The sequence below is a fragment of the Lissotriton helveticus genome, chromosome 9 (genome assembly GCF_964261635.1).
Source record: "Lissotriton helveticus chromosome 9, aLisHel1.1, whole genome shotgun sequence".
Classification (NCBI taxonomy): domain Eukaryota; kingdom Metazoa; phylum Chordata; class Amphibia; order Caudata; family Salamandridae; genus Lissotriton; species Lissotriton helveticus.
Window position 1 is genome coordinate 6552758 of NC_136070.1, and position 24748 is coordinate 6577505.

The window sequence follows — 24748 nt, forward strand, 5'->3', positions numbered from 1 at the left end:
TTATACTTTCGCCTCTTCCCCGGCGCATATGTGGCAGTTCTGTGTGGCGGTGCACCGTTCATACGGGGGCGATTCTTGCCCTACCACTGGCGTTGTAGCTGCTCTCAGGCATCGGTGGTGCTTGGCACTCTCCTGCTTCGGGCTTTTCAGGTGTGCACTCCGCGGGGTTGCTGCAGGGTGGCCCACTCTTCCCAAATGCGTGGGTGCCTCCGGAGTCGAACCACGGGAGCTTAACCATGCGGCCTGTTGCTGGGTTGCGATGTGTTCCCCGCCAGCCGACGCATTGGGCTGCCCTTGTGCTCAGGACAGACGCAGGGGTTGTCGTTGGGGGGGGTCACCTGCCTCATCCCCTGCTGCAGCGTCAAGCTGAGCCCGGGAGTAGGCTCATTGTACCCTCCCTGGTCGCGTGGCGGGGCTTTCGCTTACCCTGGTGTTGGATGGCTGCGGGTCCTCTCTTGTCCAACAGAGCCAAAGGGGTGGGAGGCAGCGAGTCACCAGGCACCCCTCTGCGACGGTGTTCGACTAGAACGTGTCCCGCAGAACACTACAAGCCGCAGTGGTCAAAAGAGGTGTAAAATCATCTGAAGTGTGAGTAGGTTGTACACCTTCTTAGAATTTCTTGTTGCTTAAATGGATGTCATTTCTGATATTTATATGTTTCCAGCCTCTTCACTGCTTTATTTATGTTTGCCGGAAAATGTCACTCATAGTGGCTGAATGTCACTCATAATTACACTGAAATTGTGAAAATGTCACACATAGTGGCTGAATGTTACTCATGATTACACTGAAATTGTGAAAATGTCACACATAGTGGCTGAATGTCACTCACAATTACACTGAAATTGTGAAAATGTCACACATAGTGGCTGAATGTCACTCACAATTACACTGAAATTGTGAAAATGTCACACATAGCCAATCTGATGGCTTGGCAGCTACACAGGAAGCACGAGGCACTGCGTCCACTGTGCGGAACGAGGCGTGAAACGCACAACGGCACCGAGAGCGATTGGAACATTTCCAAAACGAGGCCTGAAACGCACGTAGCTTAAAAGAGGCTTGAGACGTATGAGTCACATGCTGAACGTGTCTGGAACGAGGCTTGACACGCACCGCCCACAGAAGGGACGTTCTCTCGCTGCTTAAAAGGCTCTTGAGACGCATGCATTGCATGCTGGACGCGTCCGGAACGAGGCTTGAAACGCAGACACCTTTACAGGAGGGCTGACAGGCACCGCTGTCGGAGATATGACAGACAGGAACTCTGGAACCAGAGCGAGGCTTGGTACGCACAATCTCGAGTATTGAGTGTTGTTGTTTTGTTCGGAGCTGGCCGCAGGGCCCGCTTCTCTCTGTGACTCTCGGCGGCCGCACCCGAGTCGAGCGTCCCTCTCAGCGCCGCTCGGACCCCGGGACCCAGAGCTCAGCTCAGATCCAGAGCGAGGCTTGGAACGCGCCGTGGGGAGGGGGGAGCCGTGGCTCAGCTCACGTGACCGGAAGCAGATGTGCGGGGCAGGGACCGGAAGTGGGGCCGGGGACCAGGCTTACGGGGACCATGAGCCGGTGAGTAAGGACTGGGAGGGGAGGGGGAGGGGAGGGGGAGGGGAGGGGGAGGGGGCGGCTGGAGGCGAGAACCAGCAGGAGAGGGGGTCCAGGGGCCGGGAGGGGGACCGGGGAGAGGCCACGGCAGGGACCGGAAGTGAAGGCAACAAGAACCTCCCTCCTCCTACCCTGTCCTTTCTGCCAATACAACCCCCCCCCCCCAGACAGGTGTCAGCCCACCACTGCCCCCCCCTTCAGACAGGTGTCAGCCCACCACTGCCCCCCCCTTCAGACAGGTGTCAGCCCACCACTGCCCCCCCCCCCCCTCAGACAGGTGTCAGCCCACCACTGCCCCCCCCCAAGGACAGGTGTCAGCCCACCACTGCCCCCCCCCCTCAGACAGGTGTCAGCCCACCACTGCCCCCCCCCTCAGACAGGTGTCAGCCCACCACTGCCCCCCCTCTCAGACAGGTGTCAGCCCACCACTGCCCCCCCTCTCAGACAGGTGTCAGCCCACCACTGCCCCCCCCCTCAGACAGGTGTCAGCCCACCACTGCCCCCCCCCCCCTCAGACAGGTGTCAGCCCACCACTGCCCCCCCCCTCAGACAGGTGTCAGCCCACCACTGCCCCCCCCCTCAGACAGGTGTCAGCCCACCACTGCCCCCCCCCCAAGGACAGGTGTCAGCCCACCACTGCCCCCCCCTCAGACAGGTGTCAGCCCACCACTGCCCCCCCCCCTCAGACAGGTGTCAGCCCACCACTGCCCCCCCCCTCAGACAGGTGTCAGCCCACCACTGCCCCCCCTCTCAGACAGGTGTCAGCCCACCACTGCCCCCCCTCTCAGACAGGTGTCAGCCCACCACTGCCCCCCCCCTCAGACAGGTGTCAGCCCACCACTGCCCCCCCCCTCAGACAGGTGTCAGCCCACCACTGCCCCCCCCCTCAGACAGGTGTCAGCCCACCACTGCCCCCCCCCTCAGACAGGTGTCAGCCCACCACTGCCCCCCCCCAAGGACAGGTGTCAGCCCACCACTGCCCCCCCCTCAGACAGGTGTCAGCCCACCACTGCCCCCCCCCCTCAGACAGGTGTCAGCCCACCACTGCCCCCCCCCTCAGACAGGTGTCAGCCCACCACTGCCCCCCCTCTCAGACAGGTGTCAGCCCACCACTGCCCCCCCTCTCAGACAGGTGTCAGCCCACCACTGCCCCCCCCCTCAGACAGGTGTCAGCCCACCACTGCCCCCCCCCTCAGACAGGTGTCAGCCCACCACTGCCCCCCCCCTCAGACAGGTGTCAGCCCACCACTGCCCCCCCCCTCAGACAGGTGTCAGCCCACCACTGCCCCCCCCCTCAGACAGGTGTCAGCCCACCACTGCCCCCCCTCCCAGACAGGTGTCAGCCCACCACTGCCCCCCCTCCCAGACAGGTGTCAGCCCACCACTGCCCCCCCCTCAGACAGGTGTCAGCCCACCACTGCCCCCCCCCTCAGACAGGTGTCAGCCCACCACCGCCCCCCCCCCTCAGACAGGTGTCAGCCCACCACTGCCCCCCCTCCCAGACAGGTGTCAGCCCACCACTGCCCCCCCTCCCAGACAGGTGTCAGCCCACCACTGCCCCCCCTCCCAGACAGGTGTCAGCCCACCACTGCCCCCCCCCTCAGACAGGTGTCAGCCCACCACTGCCCCCCCTCCCAGACAGGTGTCAGCCCACCACTGCCCCCCCCCCCTCAGACAGGTGTCAGCCCACCACTGCCCCCCCTCCCAGACAGGTGTCAGCGCACCACTGCCCCCCCCTCAGACAGGTGTCAGCCCACCACTGCCCCCCTCCCAGACAGGTGTCAGCGCACCACTGCCCCCCCTCCCAGACAGGTGTCAGCCCACCACTGCCCCCCCCCTCAGACAGGTGTCAGCCCACCACTGCCCCCCCTCCCAGACAGGTGTCAGCCCACCACTGCCCCCCCTCCCAGACAGGTGTCAGCCCACCACTGCCCCCCCTCCCAGACAGGTGTCAGCCCACCACTGCCCCCCCTCCCAGACAGGTGTCAGCCCACCACTGCCCCCCCCTCAGACAGGTGTCAGCCCACCACTGCCCCCCCCTCAGACAGGTGTCAGCCCACCACCGCCCCCCCCCTCAGACAGGTGTCAGCCCACCACTGCCCCCCCCTCAGACAGGTGTCAGCCCACCACTGCCCCCCCCTCAGACAGGTGTCAGCCCACCACCGCCCCCCCCTCAGACAGGTGTCAGCCCACCACTGCCCCCCCTCTCAGACAGGTGTCAGCCCACCACTGCCCCCCCTCTCAGACAGGTGTCAGCCCACCACTGCCCCCCCTCTCAGACAGGTGTCAGCCCACCACTGACCCCCCCTCTCAGACAGGTGTCAGCCCACCACTGACCCCCCCACCCCCAGACAGGTGTCAGCCCACCACTGACCCCCCAGACAGGTGTCAGCCCACCACTGACCCCCCAGATAGGTGTCAGCCCACCACTGCCCCCCCACCCCCAGACAGGTGTCAGCCCACCACTGCTCCCTCCCCTCCCAGACAGGTGTCAGCCCACCCCCCCCCTCAGACAGGTGTCAGCCCACCACTGCCCCCCCCTCAGACAGGTGTCAGCCCACCACTGCCCCCCCAGACAGGTGTCAGCCCACCACTGCCCCCCCTCTCAGACAGGTGTCAGTCCACCACCGCCCCCCCTCCCAGACAGGTGTCAGTCCACCACCGCCCCCCCTCCCAGACAGGTGTCAGTCCACCACCGCCCCCCCCTCTCAGACAGGTGTCAGCCCACCACTGACCCCCCAGACAGGTGTCAGCCCACCACTGACCCCCCAGACAGGTGTCAGCCCACCACTGCCCCCCCCCTCTCAGACAGGTGTCAGCCCACCACTGACCCCCCAGACAGGTGTCAGCCCACCACTGACCCCCCAGACAGGTGTCAGCCCACCACTGACCCCCCAGACAGGTGTCAGCCCACCACTGACCCCCCAGACAGGTGTCAGCCCACTACTGACCCCCCAGACAGGTGTCAGCCCACCACTGCCCCCCCACCCCCAGACAGGTGTCAGCCCACCACTGCTCCCTCCCCTCCCAGACAGGTGTCAGCCCACCACTGCTCCCTCCCCTCCCAGACAGGTGTCAGCCCACCACTGCTCCCTCCCCTCCCAGACAGGTGTCAGCCCACCACTGCCCCCCCAGACAGGTGTCAGCCCACCACTGCCCCCCCCCCCTCCCAGACAGGTGTCAGCCCACCACTGCCCCCCCTCCCAGACAGGTGTCAGCCCACCACTGCCCCCCCCCCTCCTAGACAGGTGTCAGCCCACCACTGCCCCCCCCCCTCCAGACAGGTGTCAGTCCACCACTGCCCCCCCCTCAGACAGGTGTCAGTCCACCACTGCCCCCCCCTCAGACAGGTGTCAGCCCACCACTGCCCCCCCCTCCCAGACAGGTGTCAGTCCACCACCGCCCCCCCAGACAGGTGTCAGCCCACCACTGCCCCCCCCCCCTCAGACAGGTGTCAGTCCACCACTGCCCCCCCCCCTCAGACAGGTGTCAGTCCACCACTGCCCCCCCCCTCAGACAGGTGTCAGTCCACCACTGCCCCCCCCCCCTCAGACAGGTGTCAGTCCACCACTGCCCCCTCTCCCAGACAGGTGTCAGTCCACCACCGCCCCCCCTCCCAGACAGGTGTCAGCCCACCACCGCCCCCCCTCCCAGACAGGTGTCAGCCCACCACTGCCCCCCCTCCCAGACAGGTGTCAGCCCACCACTGCCCCCCCTCCCAGACAGGTGTCAGCCCACCACTGCCCCCCCTCCCAGACAGGTGTCAGCCCACCACCGCCCCCCCCTCTCAGACAGGTGTCAGCCCACCACTGCCCCCCCCTCTCAGACAGGTGTCAGCCCACCACTGCCCCCCCCTCTCAGACAGGTGTCAGCCCACCACTGCCCCCCCCTCTCAGACAGGTGTCAGCCCACCACTGCCCCTCCCTCTCAGACAGGTGTCAGCCCACCACTGCCCCCCCCTCTCAGACAGGTGTCAGCCCACCACTGCCCCCCCCTCTCAGACAGGTGTCAGCCCACCACTGCCCCCCCAGACAGGTGTCAGCCCACCACTGACCCCCCAGACAGGTGTCAGCCCACCACTGCCCCCCCCACCCCCAGACAGGTGTCAGCCCACCACTGCTCCCTCCCCTCCCAGACAGGTGTCAGCCCACCACTGCTCCCTCCCCTCCCAGACAGGTGTCAGCCCACCACTGCCCCCCCCCTCAGACAGGTGTCAGCCCACCACTGCCCCCCCCCCTCAGACAGGTGTCAGCCCACCACTGCCCCCCCAGACAGGTGTCAGCCCACCACTGCCCCCCCAGACAGGTGTCAGCCCACCACTGCCCCCCCAGACAGGTGTCAGCCCACCACTGCCCCCCCCTCTCAGACAGGTGGCAGCCCACCACTGCCCCCCCAGATAGGTGTCAGCCCACCACTGCCCCCCCCCCTCCCCGACAGGTGTCAGCCCACCACTGCCCCCCCCCCTCCCAGACAGGTGTCAGCCCACCACTGCCCCCCCCCTCCCAGACAGGTGTCAGCCCACCACTGCCCCCCCCCTCCCAGACAGGTGTCAGCGCACCACTGCCCCCCCCTCCCTCAGACAGGTGTCAGCCCACCACTGCCCCCCCAGATAGGTGTTCAAGTTTAGCATTTCTATAGCGCACTAATTACCCAGAGGGTCTCAAGGCGCTTGAGGGAGGGGGGGTACGTTACTTATCGAATATCCAAGTTTTGAGTTGTTTTCTGAAGGAGAGGTGGTTCTGAGTGAGGCGGAGGTGGGTGGGGAGAGAATTCCAGGTCTTGGCCGCTAAGTAGGAGAAGGATCTTCCCCCCCCCCCCCCCATGGTGGATCTTTGGATGCGCGGAATTGCGGCGAGGGCTTGATTGGACGATCGTAGTTGGCGGGTCGGGGTGTAAAAGGACAGGCGCTTGTTGAGGCATTCGGGTCCTAGGTCGTAAAGGGCTTTGTGTGCGTGGGTGAGAAGGCGGAACGTTATGCTCTTGTTGACGGAGAGCCAGTGGAGGTCTTTCAGATGACCGGAAATGTGAGCTTGGCGGGGGATGTCTAGGATGAGTCTGGCTGAGGCGTTCTGGATGCGTTGGAGTTTTTACTGTAGTTTGGCTGTGGTTCCGGCGTAAAGGGTGTTTCCGTAGTCCAGTCGGCTTGTGACAAGTGCGTGGGTGACCGTCTTTCTTGTTTCGGTGGGGATCCAATGGAAGATTTTTTTTGAGCATACGTAGGATGTTGAAGCATGATGAAGAGACGGCGTTGACTTGTCTGGTCATCGAGAGGGAGGAGTCCAGGATGAAGCCCAGGTTACATGCGTGGTCCGTAGGTATGGGTGCGTTTCCCAGGGCCGGTGGCCACCATGATTCGTCCCAGGCGGAAGGGGATGATCCTAAGATGAGGACTTCCGTTTTGTCCGAGTTCAGTTTTAAACGGCTGTTCTTCATCCAATCGGCTACTTCTTTCATCCCTTCGTGTAGGTTGGTTTTGGCTGTGTTTGGGTCTTTGGTGAGGTAGAGGATCAGCTGGGTGTCGTCTGCGTAGGATATGATGTTGAGGTTGTGTTGGCGCGCGATGGATGCGAGGGGACTCATGTATACGTTGAAGAGGGTGGGACTGAGTGATGATCCTTGTGGTACGCCGCAGATGACTTCGGTGGCTTCTGATCTAAAAGGGGGGAGCTGGACTCTCTGGGTTCTTCCGGCGAGGAATGAGATGATCCACTCCAATGCTTTTCCTTGTATTCCGACGTTGTTGAGGCGTTGTATAAGGGTGCTATGACAAACTGTGTCGAAGGCTGCGGAGAGGATGAGTAGGATGAGGGCAGCTGTTTCTCCGTTGTCCAGTAGTGTTCGAATGTCGCCTGTTGCTGCGATGAGGGCGGACTCGGTGCTGTGTTTGGCTCGGAAGCCGGACTGTGAAGGGTCGAGGGATTTGTTGGATTCGAGGAAGGCGGCAAGCTGACTGTTGACGGCTTTCTCAATGACTTTGGCAGGGAATGGGAGGAGCGAGCGAGATGGGGCGGTAGTTCTTAAGTTCAGTGGGGTCTGCTGTGGGTTTCTTCAGGAGGGCGCTGAGTTCTGCATGTTTCCAGCTTTCCGGGAAGGTAGCGGAGTTGAGGGAGCAGTTGATGATGTCTCGGAGATGGGGTGCGATAATGGAGTCTGCTTTGTTGAAAATGTGGTGGGGAGATGGGTTGGTTGGCGATCCTGAGTGGAAGGAGTTCATCAGGCGGACGGTGTCTTCAGTGGTGATTGGGCTACAGGCGCAGAGGTTGTTGGAGGGGGGTTTTAGTTCGGAGGAGGGTGGGGTGGACTGGTCTCCGGATGGGTTTTCAAAGCTGTTATGTATGTCGGTGATCTTGTTGTGGAAGAATGAGGCTAGGGAGTCGCAGAGGTCTTGGGAGGGAGTAATGTCGTTGGTGCCGGCGGTGGGGTTGGTAAATTCTTTGACGATGTTGAATAGTTCCTTGCTGTTGTGGGTGTTGTCGATTCGATCCTTGAATGCTGATTTCTTGGTGGATCGGATCAGTTAGTGGTGTTTGCGGGTGGCGTTCTCGAAGGTGGCCAGGTTGTCAGTGGCTGGGTTTTTTCTCCAGGCTTTCTCGAAGGTGCGACAGATCTTCTTGGATTTCTTAAGGTCATCATTTTCTGCCTTGCTTGCTTTGATGTTTTTTCAAGGGTGCTAATTCGTCAGCGCTGTGGGTGATCCATTGTGTGAGGTTGGTGGCTGCAAGGATTGGGTCCGATGATTTTGCAGGAGGGTTTTGGTGAAGCGATGTGAAGAGCTGGTCGGTGGTAATTTTGTTCCAGTTTCTGCGGGTAATTGGTTGTGGGTGGTTGTGTGTTGCAGTCTTTTTGTAGTTGAAGTGAACGCAGCTGTGGTCTGTCCAATGGAGAGCTGTGGTGTGGTTAAAGGAGATGTGCTTGCTGGAGGTGAAGATTGGGTCGAGCGTGTGGCCGGCATAGTGGGTGGGGGTGTCAACAAGTTGTTTGAGTCCGAGATTGGCGAGGTTGTCCAGAAGGGTGGTGGTGTTGCTGTCGTTGTTCTTTACCAGGTGGAAGTTGAGGTCTCCCAGTAGAATGTAGTCCTCGGAGGGGAGGGCGTGTGGGCTGATGAATTCAGTGATGTCTTCGCTGAATTGGGTGCGGGGTCCTGGTGGCCTGTAGATGAGGGTGCCTCTGAGTGTGGTCTTGGGGTCGGTGTGGATCTGGAAGTGAAGGTGTTCGGCGGCTGCGAGGTGATCGTCGCAACTGGTCGTGATGCGGATGGTGTTCTTATGGACAATGGCGATGCCTCCTCCTGTTTGGTTGATGCGGTCTTTACGGATAATCTTGTAAACGTCAGGGATGGCTATGGCGATGTCGGGCGTTGATGAGGCGTTCATCCAGGTTTCAGTAAGAAAGGCGACGTCCGGCGATGTGGTGTCGAATAGGTTCCAGAGTTCAATGGCGTGTCTGTGGACCGAGCGGGTGTTGAGCAGGATGCACTTCAGGTGGTTAGTGTCGAACAAAATGGCAGCGAAATCAAAAGTGAAACACGACTAGACTGGAGCACAACCTGGCAATTGCAATGTAATGAGCAGTGGCACCGGTGCAAACAGGCACAACAATTCAAGCAGGCAAAGCGATGAATGCACAAATGAGTAGCGACAATGAGCAGTCTAACAGTACAGCGCTACGATCAATCAATATGCCCAAATACTTGCAGTAAGCAGTGCGAGCGATGCGAGAGTGATTAGCTAATGAGCAGTCTGGCAGTGTAGTGCTACGATACCGATTTTAGTTCAGGGAGCAGCGTGAGGAGCGACCGCTTCTGAGTAATTCAGGACGGTCACAGCCCTTCCGAGAGTGGGTAGAGCCTTAGCTTTAGTGGGAGGGAGGAGCAGCTGGGAGGTGGGAGCGGGGTGCAGCAGATTGCTTTCTGCCTTTTTAGTTTCTAGGCTGATGCAATGGCGGCTGCAGGTGTTGGCTGGCCCACAGAAGCTTTTGATTTTTCTTGCCAGTTCTAGTGGTTGCAGTAATTACTCTGCAAGAAAAAAGCAGACCGTTGATGGTATTGTTACAGTGGAGAGGGGACTCAGTGGGTGTGTTTCAGAATGGGTTGATTCTCATTAACCTATTCATTGTTTTGATCACGTGGGGTACTGTTTGGAAGGCTCCAGAGGTCAGGTTATATCTGGGATGCCAGTGAAATATGCATAGACTCAATGGAAATAGGACAGTACCAGGCCTTGGACAACACTTCTAAAGAAGAAAAACTTCACTCAGAGAATCGTGGAAAGACCTTGCCTGCTGAGTGATTTTTTTTTTTTTTTTTTTTTTTTTTTTTTTTTTGTGTAAAATATATATTTTAATGCAGATGCTGGCATCAATGTAGTCACATGTGACTTGGTGGAGTTGCCAAGTCCCGGGGTGAAGCTATCGAGGTTTATTGCATTCAACCTTGCACTCATTTTGTTGCTGTCACGATCATTGAGCACAAACTTTCTGTGAACATGATGAAAGGGGACTTCTATCCCCAATATAGACTGATGTTTTTAGGTCCAAGCTTTCCAGGCGGCAAAGCTGTCTGGTTCCCTAAAGACGTCTTGGGGACATTGGAAAAGCTTCCCTGGGAATGCATTCCACCCGTTGTTTAGTGTTAGCTTTGTGGTTTGTAACTCACATATTCTGGCTTTCTATTTGCTGGCTTTGTTTTAGACTGTCCAGCTGAGTTTGTCCCTTCCACTGCCCAAGAATCTGTTTACTGTATTCCACCAGTACTGGGTTTTTGTAAAAAAAATCCTTTACATCTAGTTCTTATCTGGTCATATTTCCTGTGCAATCAAAGACAGAGGTCAAATGTCAGGCTCTCGTTTTCCAGGTAGCTTGGTGTTTACTTTTCTTTCGCTGACTTGAAAGTGAGAGGATATAGTAACAATCCTGCTGGATACCCACGTGAGATAGAAAGACTCTAAGTTATGTTTTTCTAGCACACAACCAAATATATACGTCGGTAAATGAAACGTGCAGATATTCCAGAATATGGAAAGCACAAATGAAGCGAGTTTTTTTGTGGTAATTTTGAAGTGAGGTGGAAACAAAGCCTTTAATATAGACATTTCCACACGTTGTTGTTTGTTTACTGTGTACTTGTATCAGTAAAACTGTACGTCTGTGCAAATGGGCATTTCACACGAAGAGATGTTGTCTGCAATGTCCGTGCACTACCACAGCTTGCATACTCCACTTTACCCCACTGCTCTCTACGCTGCACAACTCCACACTGCATCACTGCCCTGTATCTACTCCACGCCTCTTTACTCTGCACTACTTTATGCCAGTGCACACCTCTCAGCTAAGCATCGCTGCACTTTTTGCCACTGCACTGTATGCCAATCCACTTCTAAGCACGACTGCACTCTGACCCTTCACTCTAGTCTGAAACGATCTACTCTAGCCACTCTATTTCACTTTACACCATCCCACTCCACGCCAATGCACTCTACATCACTTTACTAAAAACTAATGCACTCTACTCCACTGCATTCTACTCTGCAACACTGCACTGTACGCCACTATACTCTATGCTACTGCTCTGTACACCACTCTACACCATTGCACTCTACTTCACTTTATTCTGTACCAATCTATGCCAATACATTTTACACCATTGCACTCAACAACACTACTCTACAACACTGCACTCTAGGCTAATGCGCTCTACGCCACTCTAATCTACTGTGCTCCACTTCACTCTTAACCACTCTCCTATACACCACTGCACTTCTGCTTTGTGCACCAATGCACTCTGACCCACTACTCTGCGAGACTTCACTTTCCAACCCTGAACTCCATGCCACTGCTTTTTACTCTGCACCACACTACTGTATGCCACTACACTCTACGCCACTCTAATGTAATCTACACCACTGCTCTCCACGCCACTGCACTCTTCATCATTCTTCTCCATGCCACAGCACCAAGCACCACACTACACCTCTGTACTCTACCTATGCCACTTCACTCTACTCTGAAACAATCTGCTCTATGCCTCGGCACTCCACTCTGCGCCACTCCACACCACTGCAGTCTTCTCTGCATCACCTTACTCTACGTCACTGCACTCGGTGCCAATGGATTCTATAGCACTTTACTCAAATCCAATGCTCCTTACGCCAATCTACTCTGCCCCTCTGCACTATGCCACTTCACTCTAGTCCACTCTGTGACACTCCACTCTACGACACTAGTCTCCACGATACTCCACTCTGACGCTCTACCCCATTGAACGTTACTCCACCCCAGATAAGTCACCTCTTCCTCCCATGAGACTGGGTAAAACATTTTTCTGCATAGGTCTTAAACCGCTTTAAAATCATCTCCCTATTATAACACTCTGTACATTCAAAAACTATGCTTTCTACTTTTAAATATAACCCCAGCCTGCAGAAATCTTGCTGAATCCATATCTTGGTTTTGACCACCCCAGTATGACCAAAGGGCATCGACAGCAGCAGTTTCTTCCTCAATTCAATCTGAGGCCGTTTAGTAACCCTGAAAACGGAGCCGTCCTTCCCACTCGGTTAAGCTCTTCAACTCCAGAATTGTTTTATACCACCCTTAAGTCCCTAGCCCTCTCTCAACAGCCAGATCGGTCCCTAAGGTATTGTCACTTGCCAAATTGTTCTTCCACTCTTATTTTATAACAGATTGCACGTGCTCTGACACAGCCTTACTCGTCGGAACCTGTGCTTCCTCCTCATTCATTTACGCCACCTTTGATAAACAACCTGCAGCCTTATTCAGGATTTCACAAATGTTCTCTCCATGGAAGGTACATTTATGGAAATCAGCACTCCGTCTTATTCTAGACTAGACCCTGACTCGGGAACCTCTCCCTCTGGGGTTTGCGAACTGTCCTGATAGTGAAGACCTCACCACAAGACATCGCTCCACTTTCCAAAGACCTCCGCCACAGGTAAAGCTGCTTTCTCTGCCACAGAGTAGGTGATCTCAGCATCCCTCAGTGATCTGGACACAACGGTAATAGTCTCTCCACTCTCTGACTTCGATAATGACGCAGCTCCTTACAACAGACACACGTATGATGGACGGACTGCAGAACAAATCAAAACATTCACCCCCAGTCAAGAGGTCTGGGTTAAATCCATTGTTCTTTTGCTCACCGCGCCACCCCAGTTTAGACCTGTTCATATGAAAATCAGTCTTGACCCTGCGCCTCATGAGAACAGTCCAGCCCGAACTGCCAAGCCAGGTCCAGGGAGGACCTGGCTTGGACTGTTCCCATGAGGCACCAGGTCTAACCTGGGGTGACATGGTGAGCAAAAGAAAGATGGGTTTAACCCAGATCTCTTGAATGGGGGTGAATGTTTTGATTTGGTCTGCATTCCGTCCATCAATTGTGTCTTTTGCAGCTTCTTACAACTCCAGCTTCCCTGCTAGGAACGAATCCTTGGAGATTGGGGTGACCTTCAGATCTGGGTTGATTATTCTAAACTCTTTCTCACATTCATTGCACCAAACAACTTTTTTTTCTTCAGTAACCCTCTCACTTGCATCCTGTTTTTAGAAAGTCTTACCAAGAAACCCCTGTAAAGTTCCATCATACTCAGCAAAGATAGCTCCTCCATTACTCTTACGAGACTCTCCTAATTGCTTCACCATCTCTTTCGTCTCGCACTCGTTGAAGATATCCTGAATAGCAGTTAGTCCAGATCTACCCTTCTCTGCTCTCAAAGTTCGTCCTTCCTCCATGAGTTTCCAAAACTTTCCTCACCTGCTCTCTATATTCTGCCCAATTCTTACCATACGCCAACACATCATCCTGGGAGCAGTTCACTCCCTCAGTGTCACTCTCATGCGATCAACTCAGAACAATGTGTTATAATAGCTGTTATTCTTGTGACTCCTCATGAAGGCACACCTGATGATTGGGAGAAGCCTGATCAAGAGTATTGAAGATCTCGGCTCCCTCAGCTTGGGACACCATCTCCAAGAGATTTGTCAATGAAAACCTCATAGTTTTAAAACTATGCAGAGACGTAACCTAATGTGTATTTGTGAAGCGCTCGTTCAGCCAGAAGTGCATCTTTTCGCTGATTAATAGATGTTTATTATTACCAAACTCTATGGTAGTCATTTTATCGACATTAGAAGGATGAAATGCTGAGTGGACCCATGTGGAACTGAACCTGTGCCCATGAGGTCAAACACAGGACCCTACAGTGGACGCATTAGTCCACTGAGCTACCAGACCCGGCTCCTATAACGTATCGGACTGCCTGGTTTATTGACCTCGACAATAGGAGCCAGCCATTCTGTTGTCTTAATAAGAGCAATAACTCCCTTTCTGCAGAATGCTTCAAATCTTCGCAAAAAATCATCTGGGAACAGTTTGCTTCCATGCCCCCCTCAGACAGCAGTGTCTGTGGTTCAGCTTTGGGGTCAAGGTATGCTCCTAACTCCTTATGCTGCGGCATCCAGAATGTGATTCCCTTTTATTGAACCGCATCTATACCTCGACTGCATTGGTCTTACTCTTGAACTCCGTTGTTCGTACAAAGTACCCCGTTCATCTTTATCTCCTGCCCTCCACACCCTCCAGCTTCACCAAACAGAAATAATGAACAGACGAGCAGGAGTCGAACCTCGTTTCCATCGCACTGCCCATGGGTTCCCATCATTCTCGTTGCACAACTCCCTCATCCCAGACTTCTTCACACTATCTCGTTTCTGATTGTAATTCAAAGGCCAGCAGTGTTTCAGTCCCCTATCCCCACCGTTATCACAGACAGCCTATTGTGCTGCGTTTTCCCTCCAGCTCGCCACGTGGCCTTGTTACCACAACAAAAGATCACCCCATTATATTTCAACTCCTTTCCTTATTGGCCACAGCATGTCTTTTTTTCACTGCACTTACATCTGTTTTATGATTACCAACTTTCTTTTTCTCCAGTACAAACCTTTGTGTGTCCCACTCTTTTTTTGCAGCAGTATTCCCCGTACTGAATCAGGGCTCATCTCTCAGCCACATTTCTAAATGCAGTTTGTAATTTTTGACAACTAAGAGAGTGTCTTCTCTCCCCGAGCACTCTCTCTACACAATCATACCTTTTGAGTATTGTCCTGCCCTTGGAGGGATAATGTAAATACACTTTATTCATACAGATGTTGAAATCATTCATGCCTCTGGCCTCGTACTGGCACACTGAGTGCTTCTTGTCCTTCTGGACCGAAACAGTGAATTAATAGCAGCAGTTCTCTTTTGATGGCTTGATTCGCTGCAGATAGGCGGATTTGGTTCAAACAGTCTTCCAATTTGCCCATTTAATGGATGGCTCCCTTGGATGACTTGTGAAAAACAGTCGGGAATTATTTTTTCCATGGTTCAGTTGAAAGGATAACACCATTAACCAATCACACTTCAGAAGCGCCTATAATTGTTAATGATGCACTAAATTATTATTTACTCTGACCAGACTTGTCCAATGTAACCCAAAATCCTGAGAAAAAAGTCAGTCAAACTCTTGTGGACTTTAGATCAAATGATCTCCTAAAACCTGCACCAACCTTTTCTGGGTCATCAGATAACTCGAAACTGCGAGTTCCCCAAGCTGTAGAATGTCCCTTACGGGCTTGTCCCGATGTCAAACCCGTGAACAGGGCAGGTGGTGAATAAGTCACTGTGTAATCCACTAGTCCCATGCTTGCTTTATCCAAGGATTTCAGTGGTTTGCCAATAAGAAACAGGGTCTCTCTAACCGTACGCGTCTTTCCACTGGCAATAGGCATCAGCCTCCAATCGAGAAAGCACTCGCAGGCTGTGTATCTTTCAAATGAAGGTGTCGCTGTCGATGTGAATGAGCATCACAGTCTTCAAACGACTTAGTACACCTTGCACTGCTTTGCTAAAAATTAAATCTGTGCCTCGCGCCCAAACAGATCCAGAGAGAGCTGGTCTCTGATTAAGGGCTGGTCTGTGATTACTGGCACTGCTGTACTGGCTCCTAGGCTTTAGCACCAAGACAGCGCCAATGTACACCTCAAAATATCACCCCTCAAATGCTGCACCCACGGGTACTTCCTGTGTGGTGCTCCTGTAGATGTGGGGGTACCACACTGTCCCGAGGCTGACCATGTTACGCTCCAGTTGTTCGAGTGTCGCAAGCTCCCTTGCACCGGCGCTGCTTGTGCTCTGTTGCTGAGTTTGAAGTAACATCACACATTTTGATGCTGGCACATTTTTGTGACGTCCCACACTTCCCTTTGTCGCTTGATTGAGCCCTTATCCTTTCTTTTGCTTTTTACAGAAGAGCATTTCTCTTGTACGAGTCCTGTGAAGGCCTCCATCTTATTACAGTGCATCAACCGCCACCACTTTCTGTCGCTGCTACTGTCTGTGGCTCCTGTCTGCATATGTGATCTACTCTTTCAATCCTGTGCATTTGTGCTGTGTGCATGGTCACTCATCACCAGTGTGAAAATGAAGAACTGGGCCTCCTTATCGGAAGGAAACTCCACCCTGTTATACAGGACCTTATTTAAGCCTGCTGCCCCCAAATGTTGTCCACCAGAAGCAAACAGTGTGCCAATGCTCCAGTCAGTCACAGCATGTCCCCACAATCATAGTTCCAAGAAACCACACTGGTTTCAAGGAAAGTAGCTTGAAGTACACCTTGATGTTATGGCGCCGCAGTTCTTCACATGGCTGTGAAGGTTCCAGGTGAGGTCTTCAGGTTAAGTTAAGTATTGTCCTTGTGCTGGTTGAGTCTTGAGCGCCTTGTGTGGCAAACGCTTGGCCTCTGAGCAGAGATTCAAGCTCACTCTGCATAGAATGAGACCGTTGAAGATGCTATTCGTTTCGCAGATGTGACTGGACTGTGAAGCGCTCACCTGGACAAACTTAACTGTAGTCTTGGTATGATGTGACGCACTGAAGAATGATAATTGTTGAAACCTGCAATCGAGTGCAGGACCATAAGTAAGTTGTTGAAAGTGGCTGAGAGGTTGTCCAGTAGAAGGAGACCAGGTTGCTTTTGCCTCTAATCTGGCTGCATTGTCGCCCACTTGAAGAATTTTTCCTCTTTGACGTGCGTCAACATTCATACTCCGTACAAGAGCGGTGCTCTTGATCTCATTCTACTGTTTGAGGAAACACAACCATTCCCAGGTTTGTGAGTTGGGTGATGGGGAGGTAGTGTGCTAGCACATAAGGGTCATGGTTAGGTATGTTTAGTTGTGGTTGGATCTGCCAGAAATTTAGAGTCTGGGAAGATGCATTCCATTGAGCAGCGCTGCGAAAGCCTCACCGGTGATGGGTTTGTACCACAGATGCTGGGATCATGGCCGTCTTGTAGAATGTTGCCTGTAACAAGTAGAGGAGTCTTGAAAGGTTGTCAGTGGATACACGGTGTGTACTAGAGAGGTGAATATGTTGATGTGCAGTCTGATTTTAGCAATCTTTTTCTTGAAAATTGATGGTTGTTAGTTTTTCCATTAATTGTTCTGAAAGAACCTTGGGAGAGGGATTTGTGCTTTGCTTGGCAGCTTTGAGTAGCCGTTGCTTCTTTTGGCTACTTTATTGCTGACAGTTTGTCACTCTCCCTCGACCTCACTAGTCGAGTGGTGTGGCTCACTGGTTAAAGGCGGCAGACCCGGGAGCAGAGGACGGCCCGGGACCAGGGTTCAATTCCCGGCAGGGTCTTGGACCGGGGTCAATGGACTTGATAATTCTCGCCTCGGTGCTTCCTCTAACCAGGGAACACACTCGGCAACTCTGGGCATTAGCTTGCCTCATCTCCACAACGGCCCCCCACATACGCCGGGGATGCCTGGTTTCACCTTGGAGATATCCAGAAGGCACCATCTCACAGGGAAAGCCAGGACGGGTTCCCCAGCGGTCTACAGCGCAGAGATACTCCTTCGGGAGTCGATTCTAGCGCTTTAGAAACCCACAATCAATCACTGATGAGCTTCTTCAGAGATGTGCGGGGAGCTTCAGGGCATTGAGGGTCTCTTGCTTCTAATGTAATGTTTGCTATCCTTGAGCTGTTGGGTCTACCTGGAGTTCATGTATAACTATCGTTGTTGAGGGTGCAGATGAAGGCGGTTTGTGTATCATTATGTTGCAAGAGATTTCGTGTGAGCGGTAATAGTGAAGCTCTTGATTGAGTGAAACTGTTGATCTCGATGGCAGGGTCTGGCTCTAAGAAAAATGAAGATGATAGTTTTGTGATCTGGGCGTCCTGTGCTGTCAGTTGTAAAGTCTAAATTCATTCATTCATTTGGTTCATGCATGAGTCCTAGTGTTTCGCAGGTGAGTTGAGGATGGAGACAGAGGAAATCTGAAACTTTGAGTAGTGACGTGTCCAAGTTCCTCACCGGGCGAGATTAATTCATGGACTGCTTCATCCTTGAAGGCTAAAATCTCTGAAGATTATTTACAGGTTTTAGTTTTATGCTCAAGTGGAAGTCATAGGATTGACACTAGAACTGAAAGACTGCTGCTACTGTACCAGAATGATGGATGACGGCATCGCCTCCTGTTCTGTTTGGTTGAAGTGCTGTAGTTTGGGGGTACTAGGACGTTGATGTGTTTGGGCGTGGTGGAGAGCCAGGTCTCTATGAAGATCATTTGGAGGTTTTGTGGAGCGACTCATGACTGCTGAACAGAATGAGTGATGATTAGTTGCTGTCAGTCTGTTTGCTATTTGAAGGGATGAGTGCAAGTGTTGCCTGAACACTTATGGGGGAAGGTTGTGTGGAGATTCTTTATTCGTGTGATGAGATGAGAAGCCACTCTGCCTCATGCCAGTAAAGCAGAATATTTTTATTTTTATTTTATTCGAAAAGTTTTATAGAGCGCAAACAAGACCCAAAAGGGTATCGGAGTGCTGTAAGAGTACAACAACACAATGGATCAAAAGAGATAACTCAACTAGCAAAAGGTCAAAGGTGGGGGGGAGAGACACCAGGTCAAAGGGGGGTTAGCCAATCTAGTGGGTCCTGTAAGGTTTCAGCAGGGAAGAAACAAAAAAAATTATTTGAAACGGCACGTTAAAAAGAGTATCCCAAACAGAGACGTGAGTAGATAGCGATAATATCCGTGTTAATGCTGTTGAAGGTCATTCAGGAGTAGCCCTTTAGCATGTTTTTGTGAAAGAGGCAGTTGCTGGGTTGGTTCCGATCTCAGGGGGTAAGAGTGTTCCATATTTTTGGAGCCATACCAGAGAAAGCAGGATTATAAGTTATTTTCTTATTGAATTTGGGAGGTTTCAATAATAGGGTGTTAGAGCTTCTTAAGTTCTGACTCAAGCCTGATCGCTCAGATTTTTAGGTCTCGAACCTGCAACGCATCGCGAAGCGATGTCGCAGCGAGACCTATAGTCGGCGAGCGTGCTTTCAAGGAGACGGGAGATGGGAACGCGCAGCATGCCGTAATCTGATCAGGTCGCGTGCGTGTTCACCACCTCCTGTCTCCCTTGAAAGCCTCCAACACACACAGCCACACCCCCCCTGCTTTCGCTTCGCACACGCACACTCAGAGAGAGAGAGACACACACACACACACACACACTAACATACACACACACAAGCGCCCACTCAGAGACACACATACGCACACACACACCCAAGTGCACACATACAGAGACACCCCCCATACAATTAAGCCCCACTCACCGCATCGGCGCCACTCCGGACTTCTGCAGCCTCCGCGGGGCTCTCCCTCGGGCATGGGAGCCCCGTGTCACCAATGCTCCTCTGGACCAGCCACTCCGTGGGCGCGGGCTTCAGAAGACGGAAGTCCCGCCCCACGACAGGTTTCGGAAGTGCACGCACACGTCTTGTTATAATGTTTAGCAAATAAGATGTTTTTTATTGGAAGTATCTACATGTAAGTATCTACTTGCATGATATTGCGCTCTGCGGAAGGATGAATGTGTATTCCATAAACTTGGTTTATTGTCGCTGATCGCTCAGAAGTAAATGAAAGTCAAGCGTAGCACTCTAAAATACTCCTCAATACATTAATACACTCCCATTCCAGAAGCAGCGATCTCTAGACCTTCTTCCTCGATAAACAGCACTATAAAATGTTGGTTTTCAATTGGACGAGCTTGTGAGCCTTTTAGAAGACGACCTTGCAAACAGATGTAAGTTGCAGGTGTGAAAAAGTGCAAAAAGGCATAGTAGTACCCAGCTGTTCGAACATCAGTTAAACCTCACTTTTTTTAGCCTACCCTTCAAATTGAATTTCAAAGACTGAAATCCCCGTTTGATATTTCCTAAAGTTCATGCGACGATGACCGAATATAGCCACTTTTGATAGTCCAGATATTCACTACCCGATTTAAGGTTCTGTGACCCTATAGTAGATTTGAACCAGGCTGGAGCCAGTCTGAGGCTGATAATGCTAGCTTTAAGTGTTACTGTCCTGATATTAAGTTCCTGTCCATCTCGCAACACAAGACTCCAACCGGTCCCCTCCCGTTATGACTGCAGCTGTGGCTAGGGGTGTTGGGGGGGGGGGGGGGGGGTTATTACAAATGGGACCGACTGGTGGGGGAGTGAGCAAGACCCTCACAGATGCAGTGAGTGGACCGAAACACGGAAAACGAAGAATATGAACGTGCAACCTTCAAATTACGTCTTGAAATCCTCGCAGGTCCTATTCAACTGTTATCCTACATACACTAGTCTATTGCCGTCGAGGTAAATAATAAATAACACCCATTTCTAGACACAGTAAGGTGCCAGTAAACATTGTAATGCAGTAAAAAAAAAAACGCGCTGTTTGTTCTCTGACAGGGTTGTCTTGCTGTTCATCATTCCGACAACATGAGCGAAATCGAATTAAATAACCATTGTCCCCACGATATAGTATTACTACATTAACACATTCTAATGTTATACCTGTTTTTTGTGATGTTTTTATTTGTTGATCTTTTATGGTCAATTTCTGTGCCGAATAAAGACATTTTGAATATGAATTTCTATATTGCCTTTCTAAGAGACCTGCCGGTGCACCTGGGAGTTACATAAATATCAGAGGTTACTCTGCCTCATATTTCCCATAAAATGAGTGCCATCAATCTGAGTAATAATAGCAGTAGTGCAGACTGTATGAAGAAGTACTCGGAGACACAATAGTTGAGCGGAGTGTGTTATATTAAGGAAACTCGTGTATATTCTCTAGGGAGGCTCCGCCTTCCATCTTTCAACGTGTGTAAGAGAATTGTATAACTCAAGAACAACCTGCTCTTTACAGATCTGTGAAATGCCACGTCAAAAAGATAGTTAGATTTTCTCAATTGTTTGTCCCCGACTTTGCAATAACCCTCAGGCTGCCATTTATTGTACCTTAAAGCCCTGGCAATATGTAGATTCTCGCTGAGCTTCCCAGCGTGTGTCTGAAGCAGAATCAGTGAAATGTGAAAGTCGTGGTGCGCCAAAAAGAGGAGCTGGGCCGGCTCGGTGTAACAGAGGGATCCCACTGCCTCAAATCAAAGCGAGCTAAATAGGTACAATACATGGTGGCTGTGCGCAGTGACGGGTGGAAAGAAAAGTGGCTCCAGCCTTAGTGCGATTGGACCGGCTCAGTACAGCAAAGCGATGTGGTGGCCTCGCTCCACAGCGAGATAATTAGATAGCCGCGCATAACAACATTAGTGTGTGACCTCCATATTAGACGATGCAGGTCAGCAACAATTGAGAAAAGAATTCCCCCTCAACAACCCATAAAACCACCCAAGTGGTTGAAAACTGTAGTTGGGTGGTGCTGCTTCCTGGAAAAAAACGGAAGTAACATTTCGCCGCATCAACGATTTAGAAAGCACATAAGGAGATTGGCACAGCATTAAGCCATGTCGGAGCAGCAGGCGGGAGCAAGTGTGAGCAAAGTTCTTTTACGGACTACCACATACCACAACCACACACACACACACACACACAACCACACACACACAACCACACACACACACAACCACACACACACACAACCACACACACACACACAACCACACACACACACACAACCACACACACACACACACAAACACACACACACACAACCACACCACCACCACCACCACACACCCGACCACCACACACACCACCACACACATACACATTTTTTGGGCCTACAATTTATAGACTTTTGTTGCAAATAGTGTTGCAATATTTAGCAATGCCAATAGCTCAAACTTAATTAATGCGAGACCTATTGCATTGCAAATGCTTGTTTTGCCAGGTAAACGGGGGTGGTGTGATAAATAGCTTTGTGTGTCTGGCAAGCTATTTTGAGCCTGATCTTCGCTTCAATGGTCAGCCAGTTTAGTTGAAGTGGGTCTGGTGTGATGTGATCTTGTTTTCTGGAGCCAGTGATGAGTCTGGCCGAAGCGCTCAGGGTGGCTCTAAGTGGAACGATACTAGTTTTAGGTAGCCCAGCAAGGGTCACCAGTCTATATTCAAAGCATAAGATAACCATGGATTGTACCGCTGGCTGGATGTCCTCAGGTGGAAGGAAAGGCTTGATTTTCCTAAGGGTGTTGAGCTGAAGATTGCCTTCCCTGATCTTGCAAATTTAGGTATTTGTCCAAGGTTATACCTAAAGATTTAGCCGAGTCAACAACAAGTGGCATGCAGTTAAGAGCAGTAAGATGTTTGAGCCAGTCCAGGGTAGGTGCAGAGTGGTTGTGGGGGCAATCGGAGGGTATTTAACAATAGATGGTTAAGTTAACCATTGTTGTGTTTTTAGGAGCGCATCTTTTTGTGTTTTTATGTCATCTGGAGAGGAGATCTTCAAATATAGTTGTGTGTCGTCTGCATACATATGGTGCTGGAGGTTAGAGCAGTTCAGAATAGCGGAGAGCGGTCCCATAAAAAGGTTGGAAAGTGTGGGCGAAGTGCGGAGCCTTGAGGTACTCCTATGGTAACCAGGCGTCCTATCTGCAAGGGATTGGTTAACTTTGATTCTTTGGTTGTGGTTCTGTTAGAAAGGGGCAAACCAGTTTAAGACTGGGCCCGAAAATCCCATTCTATATTGGAGAAGAGCAATTAGTTTTCCATGTTTCATGGTGTCAAATGCTGAGGACAGGCCAAGAAGAATCAAGACAAGGGACAGTTTGATCGAGGGATCCCAAGGAGTCATCAACGATATAAGTTAGTCCTGTATCAGTACTGTGTCCCGCTCTGAAACAGAGGCCAAAGAGCGGAAATTTCTCAATCTGGTTCCAGAAGTGTGCGTGTACGTATTTCTCAAGCAGTTTAGCTTGAGTCATGATGCTGGTGATCGGACGGAAGTTATTGGGATCAGCTAAGTCTGCATTGGGCTTCTCTGGGATGGGATTGACTTGAACTGACTTGGGGGCAATCTGGAATCCTCTCCTGTAAAAGCGGTTCTCGGCGGATCTGAAACCACAGAGGGAGGATGGCTGAATTGAGGTCTTTTAAAAAACTTGCCCAGTAGTGGATCGCTGAAGTGGTTGGAAGGTTTTCAGGACACCATAGATTGGAGCCGCTACGTGTCTCCTGGTAGAAGAAAAGTATTCCATGATGCGTTGTTTTTGGGAGCGCAAATTATGTGGAAGGAAGGTGCACTTGCTGCAGAAGATTCCATAGGTTCCTCTGATGTTGGGGAGTTCAGATGGAAAGATTTGGAGTAGTAGGTTGCAGCTCAAGTTCATTTTTCCTAGCTTTTTTTTGTGCTGTGTGCTGAGAAGTCCTCCCCACTAGGAAAGGAGGTTATGTGTGCAGAGCTAGGTTGGTAGAGTGGTTAGCTTGCTGTTTGATGATTTCGAAGAGTTTCTTGTTTCTGTTTTTAGCGCTGTCAGGTTGAGTCCTGAAGTGATCGGTTTTAGCTTTGTGAATACGTTTCTTGTATGCGCTTCTCATCTTCCTTACCTGATTGAGGCTGGTAGTGGAAGGAGAGTTTCTCCAAAGTCTCTCTGAAAGCCTAAGTTTGCGACGTTCATCATTTAGGGAGCTATTAAACCAGGGTTTGGATTATTTAATCGGAATCCTTTTGAGTTGCTTTGGAGCTATAGAGTCAAATACTCTTCATAGAGTTTATTTAGTGATCAGTAAGGTCGTCCAGGTTGGTCATGTTAGGGGGTGGATTGAGAATATTCTAGCAAATGGATGTTAGATTGTTGATGTTTCTTAGGTTACAAGACAATTATTTGGTTTTACATGGTTGGCCCTGTCTGCGCAGGACCTTTTCCTGTATGCAGAAGGATATTTGGTGGTGGTCCGACCAGTCACAGGGTAAAAAGTATTCACCTTGAATGATGTTGTCTTTAGCTATGATAAGTTCGAGGGCGGCGCCCTTGTTGTGGGATGGTCCCTTGCACACCTGGGTGAAATAGAGGTAGGAGAGGAAGGGCTCAAAGGAGCATATTAAAGGATCATCAGTGTTGTTCCAATGAAGGTTGAAGTCTGTGAGGAAAATATGGCAGAGGCGGTCTGAGCATGAGGTTATGGACTCCATCTTTTGCTAGATGAAGAGAAGATTGTCACCTGGTGGACGATAAATCGTGTGGCTTAGACAGACAAACTTGTCGTTGTTCCAGATTTCGGTGACTAGTTTCTCACAGGAAGACATCAGAGAATTTTGAGTTTGTTTCAGCACAAGATTGGAGCGATGTGTGCAAGCAATGCCCCCCACCCTGTTTTAACAGGTCGATCGCATCTGATGATGTCATAATCGGAAGGGATTAAGATGTCGAACTGGAGAGGAGGAGTCATTGAGCCGAGTTTCAGTAAGGATCAAGAGGTCTAAGTTTTGTGAGCTGATGAGTTCTGAAATATCTGCTGCATGTTTCTCAGCAGATCTGCAGCTGAGAAGCAATGATTTGATGTGTGCGCTGGTAGTGACTACTTCACTGTGAGAAGTGGAGATCTGAAGAAGGTTATCCCTACTCACAGATCTTAGGTTCACACTGGGTTCTCTACCAGGGTCAGAGGAGATCGTTTGGATGTTGATTGTAGTGTCCGAGGGGCCATACCCAGAGCCATTGTATGAGATAAGAAGAGCAAGCGTGTCGTCGTCCGACAACTGAGGCAAAAACCTAGGGGCCTGGACTGGAGGTTTGGAAGAGGCCGGGTTCTCTAGAGAGGGCTAAGTGGGTAAATGTGAGAAGACCGTTCATCCCCACCA

General features: G+C 51.7%; 1 protein-coding gene across 2 annotated transcripts in view; it reads left to right on the forward strand.

Moving 5' to 3' along the window:
- Nucleotides 1-1145: 1145 nt before the first annotated feature.
- KATNBL1 (katanin regulatory subunit B1 like 1) overlaps nt 1146-24748 on the forward strand; it is a 101532-nt gene continuing 77929 nt past the window's right edge. The window contains exon 1 of one of the 2 annotated variants that reach the window (XM_078659340.1): nt 1146-1288. In XM_078659340.1, coding sequence (XP_078515466.1) covers nt 1252-1288 — 37 coding nt within the window. In that variant the 5' untranslated portion in view covers nt 1146-1251. Of the gene's footprint in view, nt 1289-1455; nt 1567-24748 lie in introns of those variants that run through there. The other variant, XM_078659341.1, reaches the window with a different exon arrangement.